At 36.8% G+C, this 17,274-nt stretch overlaps 1 protein-coding gene across 1 annotated transcript in view; it reads right to left on the reverse strand.

Annotated features, from left to right (window-relative positions):
- Positions 1-17,274, reverse strand: part of GALNTL6 (polypeptide N-acetylgalactosaminyltransferase like 6) — a 962,275-nt gene that overhangs the window by 434,072 nt on the left and 510,929 nt on the right. The window contains exon 5 of the mRNA XM_058192360.1: positions 3,856-3,964. Within this exon, the coding sequence (XP_058048343.1) occupies positions 3,856-3,964 (109 nt within the window). The remainder of the gene's footprint in view (positions 1-3,855; positions 3,965-17,274) is intronic.

Below are 17,274 nucleotides of genomic sequence, written 5' to 3' on the forward strand. Positions count from 1 at the left end.
TGAGTTGATCCAACCAAGTTTTTCTAATTAGGGTGGCACAGCAGAAAGAAAGAAAGCCTTTCAGTACATATCCCAAAGCCTACTAAATAGTTCAATTTAGAGGCCATATTTCTTTTTATTTTGAATATTATGTTTGGTGAGCAAAAACCACAGGGAAGCAGACTGGTGATTTAATAACACCAGTCTTCAGTTGTTTTTGAGTATGCGTTTTAGGTACTTTAAGTAAATCCAATACACTTTACACACTTCACTGAAGTAGGATAGTAAAAACCAACTTTTCCAGCTTGTTGCCTCAGAATTTTCCACAGCGTTATTCTTGATGCTCTGGAGACCACAAAAGTAGACTTCAGGACCTATATATAGCTCCTCTGTTCTTAGTTATCCAATTATATGGAACTAGAAAACTGATATTCAAATTTACTCTTCAAATTTTCTTTCCAAAATTTAATTGAGGGGCTCAAAGCCAATATTAGTTTATGATTTTGTGCAGCATGTGAAGCTAACCTTTGAAAGTATATTTAAACATTTTAAATTGTGAACCATCATCAAGATTTATGTTAAGAGTTCCTCAGCTACCATTTGTCCAGTATTTCAGATAATCCATGGCCAAGGTCATCCCTGAGAGTGTGTAGTAGGTGCCATGGAATATGACTAACAGAAACAATCAGATTAACTTCTGGCCAGAAGTCAAAACTCTTGATGCCATGACCTTTTTAGGAGATACTAGTCTGATCAAACAAAAGTGATATTGTCACATTGCATGATCTGCAGTTTTCTGGAGCTCAGCTGTTTGCAAGGACATTAAAGAAAATGGATTATACTCAGATCATTAAAAACCAATTTGCTAGAGAGGCCTTTCATAGTCTTTATGTGTATGTGTGGGAGGGGGGCAATTAACTACTCTCAATTGACTTTTGCTAGTATTACATACTTGTTTGTAAAGTGGCTGTTAACATTAAAAGTTTTTAAGAAAGCATATTGAACAAGTTACTAATCAAGAGATATAGCTTTTCTTATTAATTTCAAACTTCAGGGGTGCAGTGAAGGATCATTTTTAGGTTAATATTGACATCTCTTTAGACTGAAGTTGTGATACCTCATCTTCATTAAAATAATGGAGACCTATTAAATATACTTTACTTCATCCTTTCTCCAAGGGTTAATCTCAATACAAGTAAATTAGATTATCTGAAATATTATTCATTCAAACTCATGTACAATATTAAGCATTAAAGATAAATGTAAATCTGGGCTGTTTTTGGCTCAGTCCGATGCTTTGTTCCAAAGATAAGCAACCTGTTCTGAAAATTGGTGAATGCCTAGCATTCCTAGAAAACAGGACCAATGATAATGGAGGAGACACATTTTAGTTCTGAAATGAGTTCCCTACCCCTTCTCTGCTTTCAAGATCAGACCAAATGTTTTTTAATCCTCAGATCTCCTGAGATCCTGCTGTGAAATTCATGCTGCCATATATTGATGTGGCAACTATACACTTTCTTATAGCAAAGAAATAAGTTTTTGAATAGACTTTGTAAAATATTATTGTTCTCCTTGCTAACTCTTAAATACTACAAATTTGTAATCCCTGATTACAAAATAGCTGACACCCTTCCTCTAGACCACTGATTGCAAATTTTTTCGGCACTGTGTGTGCATGTCTAGGCTGCAATCTGGAAAAGGAGCTACCCAGGGTGCATTTGTGCTTTCAGAAATGAACTTCTGGTTTCAGCTACTGAACTTCTGGTTTCATCCAGCTAATCTTCTGGATTTCTGGAGAGAATGTGCACATGACTATCAGCTGGCCAGCGCGCATGCTCACACAGGAAAACGAAAGATCAGCTAGAAGATCTTCTAGTTTCCAGCACTGTCACATGCAGCTGATCATCGCGCGCACATGCACGCCAGAAACCAGGAAGAGAAACAGGTGACGTCATGCATACTAGGTGACATGGCTCTGTGTGCCACTTCGGGCATGTGTGCCATAGGTTCGCCATCATGGCTCTAGACCATTCTGGATTTTATTGGGATGCTTTGTTACTAAATTTAGAAAGTCTTGAAATAGTGTGCTTTATATACTACTTTATTTCAAGGTAAACTTGTATTGATACTTTTTTTCATACTCTAAATAACCAAAAAGATACGGTGCCAATTCTTTGACTTTTTGGTACATCTTTTTACTCTTCTCAGTTAGGATAAAACTTCATTTGATACACAAGTTTTAAATATGACATGAAGCCTATTGTGCTTCAGTGATCTTTGTTTAGTTCTAATGTGTAAAACTTTGAGATGAGCTAGTATACTTTGGTATAACCCAGTGGTAGTCAACCTGGTCCCTACCACCCACTAGTGGGCGTTCCAGCTTTCATAGTGGGCAGTAGGGGTTTTGTCCGATACTGAAGCACTTTCCTTTTTTTAAATTTAATTGACTTTTAAAAAAATTTTCATAGCATTATTTAAAAACATTTTCATTAGGTTTTCATAAAATTTCCTGTGACAATTTAAATTTCTGAAAATATACTATTTGTATTGCCTGCGCATAAGTTTAGTTCACGTTACCTAAGTGAAACTAAATGGCGCTATAGTGCAACCACAAACAAAAGAGCCTCCTCCCAGAATAGCTCAGGCATCACCCCCCACACCACCCAGCTGTAACGGACAAGCAGAGCTGGTAGCCGGTGCACCCCCCAAACCCAATCCACGATGCGCGAGAGGCATGCGCAGATGACAATACATGGTGCATTACTGTGGAAACGGTAGATGGTTAGAAAATTTTACTACTAACAGAGATACAAAAGTGGGTGGTAGGTATAACCTGGTATAACCTATACTATACTTTAATTTGTAGATTAACTCTTGATTCCCAATTTTACAGTTACACTAGAAAAATGTGCCACTTTTATACAAATGAAAGCTACTTCCATTTGAATAAGTAATTAGAGGCCAACACAAAAACACAGGAACAAAGTCTCACTTAAGCTGCATAACACAACCCTTGGAAATATTTGTTTATCTAAGTCAGTGTGTTATGATTAATACTGAACTGTAACTAGGAACAGCTTGGTAAAATCCCCACTCAGCAAAGACAATCACTATGTGACTTTTAGTCACTTTGCTTCAGTCTTACAGTTTTAAAAACAAACTTGTAAGGATAGTATATAAATCATTCAAATCATTTAATTTTTACAAGAGCTGAACTTTTAAGGATATTAAAAAAATAAAATAGGGAAAGGATACTTTTAAATGTATCCACTGACAGTGCTATGATAAAACTTCAGTTTTTAAATAATGGAACAGATCCACTTATCTTTTTATTTCAATTATGACAATTCCTAGTGGCATCCATAAGGAAGGTGGGTAAGGGTAAAATAAGCAAGATGGCAGATGGAATGTCACACTAATTTAACTGAATATTTCAACTAATATATACACTACAGTTCCAACCTCTGCTTCTGGGCATCACATTTAGTAATCCTTCTGGCACTTCTGGTTAGACTCTGAATTTTAAGAATAATTGATCAGTTACAAACATCAGTTTAATGAAAGTGGATTTCCATGAAACTGAGTTTGGTATTCAGCATTTTGCATGACATTTTAGTTACTTGAAGATCTCTCTGTAGATACTATTTATTCAGGTCTAATACAAAACTACATAGGCCGAAAGGACATAAGTGTCCAGTAGAAATCACAATGATGTGAAATGATGTGCATAGTGACATCACAACACAAACTGACATTTCATACTTGTATTTTGACATTGATCGCAAGTATGTAAGTAATGTAGTTCTCTAATTTCTTCCCTTTGCCCATTCCCAATTGTTTACATATATGGGTCAAGTTCCTTAAGCATCTCACCTAAACGTACGGCATCTTTTTGAATACGTTCATAGTCATGCCAGTCCTTTCTTTTCAAACCATCTGTCCAGGTATATAATTGTCCATCTCCCAACCTCATTGGCAAAGTCTGCAAAGGAAACAGTTATAATTATAGTCTGAAAAGAAAAACAAATACTAGCAAATGCTCAATTTTTTGTTGAAACTCAAATTATTCATAAGGAAAAACAAGCACCAGTCAGGCTTCTTGTATGCACCACAATATACACATGTAATTCTTGCATATGCTGGCTTATTTTTCCAGTCATGACTGAATGACTGGATTTTTCCAGTCATGACTTGAATGACTGAACCAAGAACACCCTATGTGTACAAATCCACCTATCTCTCCTTAGCAAATATTTGTTTATTTGAGTCAGCTTTAAATGTTTATTTATTTTCTTTTTAAAAAGGAGGATGTTATTTACTGGAGTTTATTTATTTATTTAGATTTTTTTGTTTTGTAAAGTAAACAACAGTTGATGCATTTTTGGTTCTCCTTTTAACATATAAACTATTTTGATTCTTAACATAAAAATGGAACTAACTGACTAAATGGTGACAAAAGATAAATACTACATTTAGAATAAATTTAAATGCCAGGGTTTATGGGAGGATGTGGGGACAGCACAAAAAATCATGAACGTGGTGACCATGCCCTGCCTTTTTTACAGGTGTTGCAAAATCTTGGCATCTCATTACCCTCTCTATCAGTGCCCTGCTACCTGCTATGAACTACCCTGTTTAGCGCATCCTATTATTCTACTTAAGATTAGCTTCTCAGAAGTCTCTTGTGTCACTATAGAAGCTGTTCATAGTGGACTGCAACTAGCAATTGCGTCCAGTTTTTGTGGCATAGGCTCACACATACTTTAAATTCAGTGCATTGAATTTGTGTACTGTGGCAAGCTATAAAAGCAAAAAATACTTTAAATTCAATGCATTGACACTAGAATTCCATCCTCTGCTTCTGGACAATATATTCAGCAATCCTTCGGGAACCGATGCTTTTGTCTAGACATTCAATTTTAAGAACTGATCAGCTACAAACTTCAGTTTAATTAAAGTGGATTTTTGTGAAACTGAGTTTGGTATTATAAATCTGCAGCTTTCCCCCCTACAATTTTGGAGATTTGTCATGTGACTTCAACATTTAATACAGTCAAAAGCAAAAACAATATAATCAATACATCCAGTGGTTGTTTAAAAAATCATATTTTTATTTATTTATTTACATTTATATCCCACCCTTCTCCGAAGACTCAGGGCGGCTTACAGTGTATAAGGCAATAGTCTCATTCTATTTGTATATTTACAAAGTCAACTTATTACCTCCCCAACAATCTGGGTCCTCATTTTACCTACCTTATAAAGGATGGAAGGCTGAGTCAACCTTGGGCCTGGTGGGATTCGAGCCTGCAGTAATTGCAGGCTGCTGTGTTTTAATAACAGGCTATCTTACAGCCTAAGCCACCACGGCCCTTGTTAATTAACTGATGATTATATATTATTTGCATTATTAGTGATATATATTAATTACATAAATAATGGCCCATAGAAACAAGAGCACAATATTGATAGTGATAGTTTTTAGCTTTAAATGAGTTGTATTTCCATATGTGAAAAATCAGAATATAATCTAATATATTTTCATTTCAAAAAGTATACTGCAAAAAAATTATTTTGGGTTGAGAGGCACAATAGATTAATTGGTAGATTGTAAAGTTAAGATGATAATCACTGTTGCACTTTCAGAAAGAATTAATCTATGGTATTAGAGAAACTGAGTAGAATCAGCAATCTACTTATAAAGCAAATGGAAAATTATACATTTTTTGAAATACTTTTACTCTTTTATCTATATATAAAATATATCAATCAAGCTAGTGTTCAGCTAGTCAGCTTTACCCTATGAATCATGCTTCTAAGACTGTATTACTACTCTTTTTCTCATTCTTACTAGTACCTATCTCTTCCCACTTATGACTATATCCATGTTGTTTGTATCTTTACAACTTATATTGTTTTTATTGTTTCCTAGTATGATTTGATTGCTTACTAGTATCCTATAACTATCACTAAGTATTTTAAGTATTTTATGATTCTTGACGAATATATTTTATTTTTTCTTTTATGTACACTGAGAGCATATGCACCAAAGACAAATTCCTTGTGTGTCCAATCACACTTGTCCAATAAAGTATTCTATTCTATTCTATTCTATTCTATTCTATTCTATTCTATTCTATTCTATTCTATTCTATTCTATTCTATTCTTCTTCTTCTTTTATTATCAGAAACCTCCTCCATATACTCTTTTATGACAATTACTCAGCAAATTTTGTAAAATATTTCATTTTTCTCTGGGTAATACAGAAATTTCTGGATCATAATATTATTTAACCAAAAGCATGATATGGAGAGTGAAAGCTTCATTTAAAGATCCGATACTAAGTTTTCCTTTTCTAAATTATTTTTCTATATCTTGCCTTTATTCTATTCAGAATGATTCATTACAATGTCAGAACAGACACTGCAGACTATTTATTACTGCAATAACACATACGTATACACATCCGCAACACATACTTATATGGATAAAGTTTGGCTACAAGAAAACTGATACCCGTAATTTACAGGAGCTGTAGTGGCGCAGTATTGCAGGCTAAGTTTACCCATAGCTAGGAATTTAATCCTGACCAACTCAAAGTTGATTCAGTCTTCTATCCTTCTGAGTGTGATGACCCGGGGCAAGGCATGGAGGCAACACAGTCAGCTGATAGTTCAAACTCCCCTTTATTGCTTCAACTTTCCCTCCAGTGCTCCCATGTTTATGGCAAGCACAGAGCAAAGCTCTCTTGCACACACCTCCAGCAGCCTTTGACTGCAAGTAGTTCAGCAAAATGCTGTTAGCACAACGGCTTCAAGGCAAAAAGCAAGGCAAGGGAACAAGGCAATGCGTTCAACGAAGCAAAGGAACAAGGCAATGAGTCCACGAAGCAAAGGAACAAGGCAATAATAAGGCAAGAAGTTTAGTGAACTCCAGATGTCAGCAATAGCACACAAAACACCATGAATTCAGCACTTGTTCCTAACAAGTGCCACTGCCCACAGCATCTCCTAAAGTCCCCAGGTGTGCCTGAAGAGGGGTGGGGGTGCTCTCCTCCCGAATCGTTGGATTGGCCTGCGCTGTTCCTGCCTCCTCTCCACTCTCCATGCTTGGGGATCAGGAGGGGGCGGTCCTTGCTCATCGCCCAAGCTCCGTCACTCCTCATCTCCACTGCCTGCCCTTTCTTCCCCCTTCTCTTGGTCATCCTGCCCCTGTTATTCCCTGCTGGCAAGCTGTCCAAGCCCAAGGGACTAGGGGCTACCTTGTCCTGCTCTTCCCCAAGTTCCTCCAGAGACAACGAGGCCACCCTCTCGACCTCCATCAGTCCTAGCTCCGGCTCCTCCTCCTCTGCTGAGTCAGACTTGACGAGGCCATGACACTGAGGTTGGTAAAATGAGAAAATGTAAAATGAGGACCCAGATTGTTGGTGGCGATATGCTGACTTTGTAAACTGCTATAAAGCACTATGAAGCAGTATATATGTCTAAATGCTATTGCTTTAATTATATGGGTGATTCTGCCTAGCAAGATCCAAACTTGCTCCAGTAGATGAGAATGGACACACCCAATCCTTTTTTTAGGAGGGGAGGAGGAGAATCCAAAGCCAATGATGTAAAAACATTTACAAATAGCTAATAACACGCAAATAAACTTACTTCCAGTCCATCTCGTGGAGCCGTGATGGCGCAGTGGCTAGAATGCAGTATTGCAGACCACTTCTGCTGCCTGCTGATTGCCTGCAATTTGGCAGATCAAATCTCACCAGGTTCAAGACTGACTCAGCCTTCCATCCTTTTGAGGTGGGTAAAATGAGGACCCAAATTGTTGGGGGCAATATGCTGACTCTGTAAACCACTTAGAGAGAGCTGTAGAAGCACTGTGAAGTGGTATATAAGTCTATTGCTATTGCTATCTCACTTTCATATCACTCTTCTCATTTATCCAGCTTTGGTTTTTAATATAATTAAAATTAATTCACAGAAATCTAGTTGGTTAAATAACAATCCCTGCCTCTCAAATTGACATTTATCTAATAATGTTTTATGTACTGTGGCATGCCATAAAAGCAAAAAATAAAAAATTACTGTATCTACAATGCTGAATCATCTTTTCATTTTAATATAGAATGGAATATCAGTATTCACATTGACTTTTGAAACTTTATCCTCATTTTTCTGTAAGAAATAATTCATAAAATGTATACAATGATCTAATAGGAACGTTTCTGAAAGCAAAATTCAGTTATAACTATTTTTCTAACAATACCTGTTAGTAAGGAATAAATGTCAATGAGCCATATGGAAACATGAAATGCCATTTTCTCCACGTGCACACAAAAGAGATACATTCTTATTAATCGATCTTAGAACAGATGTTATAAATTTCCAAAAACCTCAGTGTCAAGCTTTGTAAAGCAAGCAAGGAATTTGAAATTAGGGGATACAAACATTTGAAGCTGCCTGCAGTTCCTCAGCTACTGATTTCTCTTGTTAGCAGCCAAACATCTAGAAACCTTTTCTTTTGAAGTCCTGCTATGGGTTTAACAAGATTATGCTAAAGCACTTTAGAAAATAATTTCCTTGACTTGCTGAAGGCAGAGGAGCTTCTGTTTGATAAACCTTGTTTCTGAAGTGTTATTTTTGGGGCTGAGAGGCTTAAGACCCCAGCAGGAATATCCAATATTACATTTAAAATGAGGAAAAAGAATTAAATAATAAAAATGTAATCACATTAATTAAATGATTTTCTGTTTAGTACTAGAAGCAGTCATTTTGCTTCTTCCATCCCTGTTCCTAAAGAGGTAAAAGTAGTAGGCAATAGGTAATCTATGTTCTATAACAGAACAGAAAGAATTAAACAACAATGGAGGATATCAAAGTTATACGAGAGATTCTCCAACTGGAAAACTGTTGAGAAGAAAAACAACAAAAAACTAAAGCCATATAGAAACTTTCTATGTGAGATTGACAAATATATTGCAGTTATTAAAAAGCACTTTGAAAGGATAGAACCAGGGTAAAGCTGCCCTCACTGTCACTACTGCTAGTACAACTAATATAAAGACTAGCTCCTAATTGACAGATTGATTCTGAAAAACTGCAAGAGAAGGAAAACCAACATGAATATTCCATGGATTGATTACAAAAGGCATCTGACTCATGGACCCATGACTGAGTAATCTAGTGCCTAGAAATAACAAGAGTTGTAAAACATCAGATCCTGTGTACAAAGATACACATGTGTACAATGAAAGATAGGCTGGAAGATTTAACTTCAAGAGTGGAATTTCAAGAAGGCTCCCTGTCTACTGCTTGTCATTGCACTGATTCCTGCTTCAACTATATTGAATAACTCAGGCCAGGGATATAATACATCTAAATCTTTGGTTTACACCTAAACTTAAGCAGCTACGACATTCCAAAGAGGAAGCCTACAGAAAAGGTGATAAAATGCTGTACAATCAGGCCAGAAATGCACTAACAAGGGAGATAAGAGCAGCAAAAAGAAGCTACTCTGAAAAGCTAAAGAATCAATTTTCAGCAAATGAACCAGCAAACATGTGGAAAACTCTTAAAAATATCACCGGCTATGGCAAACCTCCTTCCCAGGCTGAAGGTAATCAACAACTGGCAGATGACCTGAATGAGTTTTACTGCAGGTTTGAAAGGAAACTACAGCCACCTATCTCCACAACCCCCATCTCAGACACACCAACAACAGCCAAGCCTCCTACAACTGACCCCATTTCATTGGGTTCACAACCCCTAGTGATCACAGAAAAGGAAGTGCAGGACCTATTTCACAGACAAAAGCCAGGAAAAGCTCCAGGCCCAGACAAGATAACTCCTTCTTGCTTAAAAGTCTGTGCTGACCAATTGGCCCCATCTTCACCCATATTTTCAATAAATCACTAGAGATGTGCTATGTTCCTTCTTGCTTCAAACGCCTACCATCATCCCAGTGCCAAGAAGCCCACCATCAAGGAACTGAATGACTACAGACCAGTTGCTCTAACATCTGTAGTCATGAAAACCTTTGAAAGGCTAGTGCTTTCCTACCTGAAAACCATCACGGATCCGCTGTTAGACCCCTTGCAATTTGCATACCGAGCAAATAGATCAACAGATGATGCTGTTAATATGGCTCTGCACTACATCCTACAACATCTTGAGTCTCCAAAGACCTATGCAAGGGTCCTTTTTGTAGACTTTAGTTCAGCATTCAATACCATCATTCCAGACATTCTTCTAACTAAGCTAAACCAGCTACAGGTACCGGAACAGACTTGTAAGTGGATCACAAGCTTCCTAACAAACAGGAAGCAGCAGGTGAAGCTAAGCAAGATCACATCAAATACCTGTACAATTAGCACAGGGGCCCCCAAGGCTGTGTGCTCTCCCCACTTCTCTTCTCTGTATACCAATGACTGCATCTCCAATGATCCATTTGTTAAGCTACTGAAGTTCGCAGATGACACAACAGTGATTGGTCTCATTCGAGACAATGACGAATCCGGATATAGACGAGAGGTCGAACGACTAGCCTTGTGGTGCAACCAAAACAATCTGGAACTGAACACACTCAAAACCGTAGAAATGGTGGTAGACTTTAGGAAAAACCCTTCCATACTTCCACCTCTCACAATACTTGACAACACAGTATCAACAGTAGAAACCTTCAAATTTCTGGGTTCTATCATATCGCAAGATCTCAAATGGACAGCTAACATCAAAAACATCATTAAAAAAGGACAACAAAGAATGTTCTTTCTGCGCCAACTCAGTAAGCTCAAACTGCCCAAGGAGCTGCTGATCCAATTCTACAGAGGAATTATTGAGTCTGTCATTTGCACCTCTATAACTGTCTGGTTCGGTTCTGCAACCCAACAAGAAAACACAGACTTCAGAGGATAATTAGAACTGCAGAAAAATAATTGCTACCAACTTGCCTTCCATTGAGGACCTGTATACTGCACGAATCAAGAAGAGGCCGTGAAAATATTTGCAGATCCTCGCATCCTGGACATAAACTGTTTCAACTCCTACCCTCAAAACGACGCTATAGAGCACTGCACACCAGAACAACTAGACACAAGAACAGTTTTTTCCCGAAGGCCATCACTCTGCTAAACAAATAATTCCCTCAACACTGTCAGACTATTTACTGAATCTGCACTACTATTAATCGTTTCATAGTTCCCATCACCAATCTCTTTCCACTTATGACTGTATGACTATAACTTGTTGCTGGCAATCCTTATGATTTATATTGATATATTGATCATCAATTGTGTTGTAAATGTTGTACCTTGATGAACGTATCTTTTCTTTTATGTACACTGAGAGCATATCCACCAAGACAAATTCCTTGTGTGTCCAATCACACTTGGCCAATAAAAATTCTATTCTATTCTATTCTATTCTAAAACATCTGCCAGGCTTTACATGGATAATATGAAACTACATGGAAAAACACCATCTGAAGCAGAATCCTGTCTCAACTCTGTTTGTATATACAGCCAAGACATTGCAATGGAGCTTGGACTGGACAAATGTGCTACCCTCACCATCAACATGTGAAAACTGTGAAAATTGAAGGAATCAAGACGTAAATAACATCAAAGGTCTGGATGAAGACAATCACTACTATTCCCTGGCATTTTTCAAATTGATAACATCAACCAAACGGAAGTCAAGAAGAAGGTCAGAAATAAATACATCAAGAGATTAAAGATCTTACAGTCCAAACTCAGTGGAAAAAATACCATCAAAACAATTAATGTCTGAGAAATTCTACCAATTAGATACACAGCTGAAATAGTGGAATCAAGCAAAACAAAAAGCCCTGGATAAAATGATCAGAAATAATGACAATGAATTGTGTCCTTCATCCAAATACAGTCACACTGACAGACTCAACTTGTCAATGAAAATAGGTGGGCTAGAAATGCTGCAAGTACACCAGACAGTTGAAAAACATAAAAGGGCATTGGTAGAATATCTGAAGGACAATGAAAAATGTGAAGCTAGTAATGTAGCTTCATTACCAGACACTTATTGAGTACTGAAGAGACCATATGGGCCTCAAGAAAAACCAAATGAGGAATGGGAAGTAGACATGGCAAGATAAACTATTACTTGGCTGGCATTAAAAAAAATAGCAAAAAAAATAACAAGAAGACCTGGTTAAGTGGCTAAGTGCAGGAAAGTTGAAGAAAGAAAGAGAGCTGCACAAAACCAAGTGTTAAGAACAAATGCATACAGAGACAGAATTGAGAAGTTCTTGCAGAACGGAAATGCTGCCTCTGCAAAGAAGCTGAAGAAACGGTGGACCATCTAGTTAACTGCTGCAAGAAGATTGCACAGAGTGACTACCATGGCATGACAAAGTAGCAACAATGGTGCATTGGAATATCTGCAAGAAATATCGTTTTCCTGTAAGCAAGAATTATTTGGACTATAAAATAGAGGAAAATAATAATAGAGAAAATGAAGAAGGTAAAGTGCTTTGGAACTTTAGAATTCAAAAAGTGAAGCATAACTTCACAGACTTAAGAATTGTCAATAAAAAAAGTCCAGAGGCAATACCTGGAAAATAATAGAGCAGAATAGAAAAGAAAGAACTGGAAAAACTAACAAAAAGACTTTCAAGCAGAAATAGAACTGTGGTAAAAGAAAACAAAGGTAGTAATAGGCACCTTAGATGCAAGCTCAAAACCACCAGAGTACCACTTAAACATCATCAGCATTGACAAAATCACTATCAGTCAATTGCAAATGGCAGCTTTACTCAGAACACCTTACATCCTGTGACATTACCTTTAACATCATCAAATATCAGGTCATTGGGAAGGAGTCAATAGCTGTATAAAACTGAAAAACCCAGTCTAAACAACTGGCTGATTATACAATCAACCATAGAAAACAATAATAAAAACAATAATATACTCCCAATGCCTTGCATATGACATATACGTATCTTGATGTCAGTATCATTTATGTAAAAATACCAATAAAAATGAAAGCATTAAATATTTGGCTACACATTTGGACACATAGAGACTTCTGCCCAGCAGGTATTCTGAAAATCTATGGCTTCTGTTTAATTGTAACCTCCACACAAAAAATAATCCTATTTGTATCCTATCTGTATTGGCAATTTCACCATAGCTGGAGAGATTATAAAGTATACAATATTACTTGGTATAGATCTTCTCTCTACGAACTCTAGCAACTTATAGATGCTAGTTTAAATAATGCAAGAATAAGCTTAAAGTATTAAACTAGTTGAAGACTCTCTCTCCCTTCACCTCTCCCTGAATAATGAAAATAATTTGGTAAAGGAGGATAAATTTTTAAATTTTGGGAAGAGACTCTGTGGTCTCTTCTCAAAATCCCCAAAGCTTTAACCAAAAACTGTCTACTATTGACCTCACCCCATTCCTAAGAGGTCTGTAAGGGGCGTGCATAAGAGCACAAGCGTGCCTACTGTTCCTGTCCTAATGTTCCCTTTCATTATATCCAATTAATATAGTTATTACATACTTATGCTTATATATATGCTTATATATCGTATAGTTATTTCATGCTTATGCTTATATATACTGTTGTGACAAATAAATAAATAAAATAAAATAAATAAATTACATTTAAATCAAGTGATGGTATTCCAGAAAGCAGGTACCACAACGGAAATACAGATGTCTGGATTTGATGGTGATTAAAGAGGGAATCAGGACTTAAAGCTCCCCTCTTTCCATGCAGATTTCATAAGCCATTTCAAAACCACCCAGTGAATGTAAAATTTGCAATCACTGAATGGTTTTGAAATGTCTTATGATTTCTCGGACATCATGAAAACCAGGAGCTTATCTCAGGTCATGTTCTGAACAACACAGAGATAGTCACACACATTATATTTGGTTTACACCTTGAGGAGTTAGATGTAACTTAATAGTAGAAGATACCAAATGCACTTATGGATTAATCATTTTAGAGTGACTATGAGGCTAACTTGAGACTATTGTTTTATTAAACATAATTTGCTAAGGCTTTATGTAGACAAGCAATGTGGTGTAATGATAAGGAAGCACCGGACTAGAACAAAGAGATCCAGATTCTCTTAGGCATGGGAACCAACTGAGTGACCTTGAGGTAGTCAGTATCTCTCAGCCCTAGAAACTAGGAAATAAAAAACCATCCTCCTAACGTTCAACACTGGACCAATATGTACACTTCAGTTCATAACCTTTAATTAAGAAGCCTTTATTCTACTGAAAATAGATTTAGGTAACAACAAAAATTATACATGTTAACTTGTTCTTACATGCAGTTGATTAAAAAATAGCATAGAAGCACCAGCTGTAGAAATGATCAGTTGTTTGTGGAAATGATATGAACACCAACAAGGGTAATTTTATCTTCCATGTATTAGCAGGCAAAGTTTATTACAAAAGTGTTTAAACAAACTTTACAATATTTATTTCTTGTTACTTAATTCCTACCATTACTTCTACCTTGTTTTCTATGTGACTATTCCTATATATCAGGGGTGTCAAACTGGCCCCAGCCCCGCCCGGTTTAGCGAAGGGTAAAAAGTCCTGATACATCACATGAGTCTGCCTTGACTCCGCAAGTTTGACACCCCTGCTATATGTCTAAATTTTAAAATGTCTTTATACAGATCTTTTTCTCCCCAATTGACTTTTTTACACCTGCATAGTCTAATAAGCTTAACTCTTAGCTGAAGATTATGAACCATTGCTCAGTCTGAGATATAAAAAACCTCTTTGATTTGAAATATAACCATCACTTTAGCTTGCCTTTAGCTATGCTGGAGTTATTTAGCTCTGTTGCTGGCTGGCATGCTAATATTTTCAGTTCAGTACTGTTGGCTCCTGTTCTGAACTCCTGCAGAGGCTTTGGCATTGCAATCTTTCAGTTTGTGTTGTGGGGAAAGGGAAGATGCATTTTCAGTTGATGGCTAGCTGTTGACTGTTAGCATCTTTGTTGGAGGTTGAATGGCTGCCAAGCTCCAGTTCTCCATTCAGTATTTACTTGTTGGTTTGTCAGAATTCACATTCAAACTTCCCACGCCACCAGTCATCCACTACATACTATACTTTATCCAGGCAGCTTATCCTCTCTTTCCCTGCAATTTCCTCTTCTCATCATTTTCTTTCAATGTACACACTCATGCTCACAAACATCCTCCTTTTACAGATGTGCTAGTTGTGCTACTTTAGGTTTCCAAGTCCCTTCCCAAACTTTGGTCACTGGCCACAGTCATCCCTATCTTCAAAAAAGGAGACCCCAGCTTAGTCGAAAATTACAGACCAATCTCTCTATGCTGCGTCACCTGCAAAATCATGGAATCAATCATCAACCAATCCATTACCTCACACTTAGAAGCAAACAACCTACTCTCCAATAAACAATTTGGTTTCAGGAAAAAATTATCATGCAACTTACAACTTCTCCACTGTAAAAACATATGGACTACAAATCTCGATCAAGGCAAAACAATAGATGCAATCTACATAGACTTCTGCAAAGCTTTTGACTCAGTAGTACACGATAAACTTCTCCTAAAACTAAAATCCTACGGCATTTCAGGACCCCTTCACAAATGGATATCTGCTTTTCTGTCTAACAGACAACAAGTGGTCAAAATTGGCAATGCTCTATTAAATCCTGTTCCTGTCAAGAGTGCCGTTCCTCAAGGCAGCGTCCTTGGACCAACACTCTTCATACTATACATTAATGATCTTTGTGACCATATCTCAAGTAATTGTGTTCTCTTTGCTGACGATGTCAAACTATTTAACACCACTGATAATACATCTATCATTCAAAAAGACCTTGATCATCTAACCGCTTGGTCTAAAACTTGGCAACTCCAAATCTCAACCAGCAAATGCTCAGTCTTACATATAGGAAAAAAGAACCCAAACACTAAGTACATACTTGATGGACATTACCTCACAGATGACCCCATCCCGTTAAAGACCTTGGAGTTTTCATGTCAAATGATCTAAGTGCCAAAGCCCACTGCAAATACATAGCAAAAAGGCTCTAAGAGTTGTAAACCTAATCTTGTGTAGCTTCTTTTCCAAAAACACTACACTACTAACCAGAGCATATAAAACATTTGCTAGACCAATTCTAGAATACAGCTCACCTGTTTGGAACCCTCACCATATCTCTGACATCAATACAATTGAACGTGTCCAGAAATATTTTACAAGAAGAGTTCTCCATTCCTCTGTAAACAACAAAATACCTTATCCCACTAGACTTGAAATCCTGGGCTTGGAAAACTTGGAACTCCGTCGCCTTCGACAAGACCTAAGTTTAACTCATAGAATCATCTATTGTAATGTCCTTCCTGTCAAAGACTACTTCAGCTTTAATTGCAATAATACAAGAGCAACCAATAAATTTAAACTTAATGTCAACCGCTTTAATCTAGATTGCAGAAAATATGACTTCTGTAACAGAATCATCAGTGCTTGGAATACTTTACCTGACTCTGTGGTCCCTTCTCATAATCCTAAAAGCTTTAACCAAAAACTTTCTACTATTGACCTCACCCCATTCCTAAGAGGACTATAAGGGGCATGCATAAGCGCACAAACGTGCCTACCGTTCCTGTCCTATTGTTTTTCTTTTCTTCTTCCTATATATATAAAAGAAAAAGTGAAGGAAGGGCTTTTGATAACTATTGTGAGGCTTCTTTCAACACAAGAGTAAAACCCACATGCTATAGTATCACTAAATTAAGGTTACAGAAATATTCAGCAGGCTTTCCTTCTGATAAGAAAAATGAATTTAAAATGTACTTTTTTAGAATGGGAAAGTATGAGGTTTCACCATTTATATCTCTAGTCTTTTTGCTGTACTGTAAAAAACTATGAAATGCCTCTTCTGACCAGTAGCTGAATGTTTCCATTAAACTTGTTTTTAAAATCAATTATTGTGTTACAGGGTTATTCTGAATCCTTGAAAATTCTTTGTTCCAAACTCTTTTATAAATTATCGACCATTAAGGTTTGTAACAACTGGGTAGATTTTGGACAGAACTCCATGGTATATTTTGTTGTCTAAACCAAAGAAACTTTCAGCTGAGTCCTGAAATCTAATTTTAAACCAAGTTCAACAGTCTTCCTAGAAACTCAATAGATCTTCAACAGTTTTCCTATATATTCTTAGGAAAACATTTTATTCAAATTATTCAAATCTTCATAGATTAGACTGAAGTAATTTGCATAATAAAACACAACTGAGAACCCT

The sequence above is a fragment of the Ahaetulla prasina genome, chromosome 8, assembly GCF_028640845.1.
Source record: "Ahaetulla prasina isolate Xishuangbanna chromosome 8, ASM2864084v1, whole genome shotgun sequence".
Lineage (NCBI taxonomy): Eukaryota > Metazoa > Chordata > Lepidosauria > Squamata > Colubridae > Ahaetulla > Ahaetulla prasina.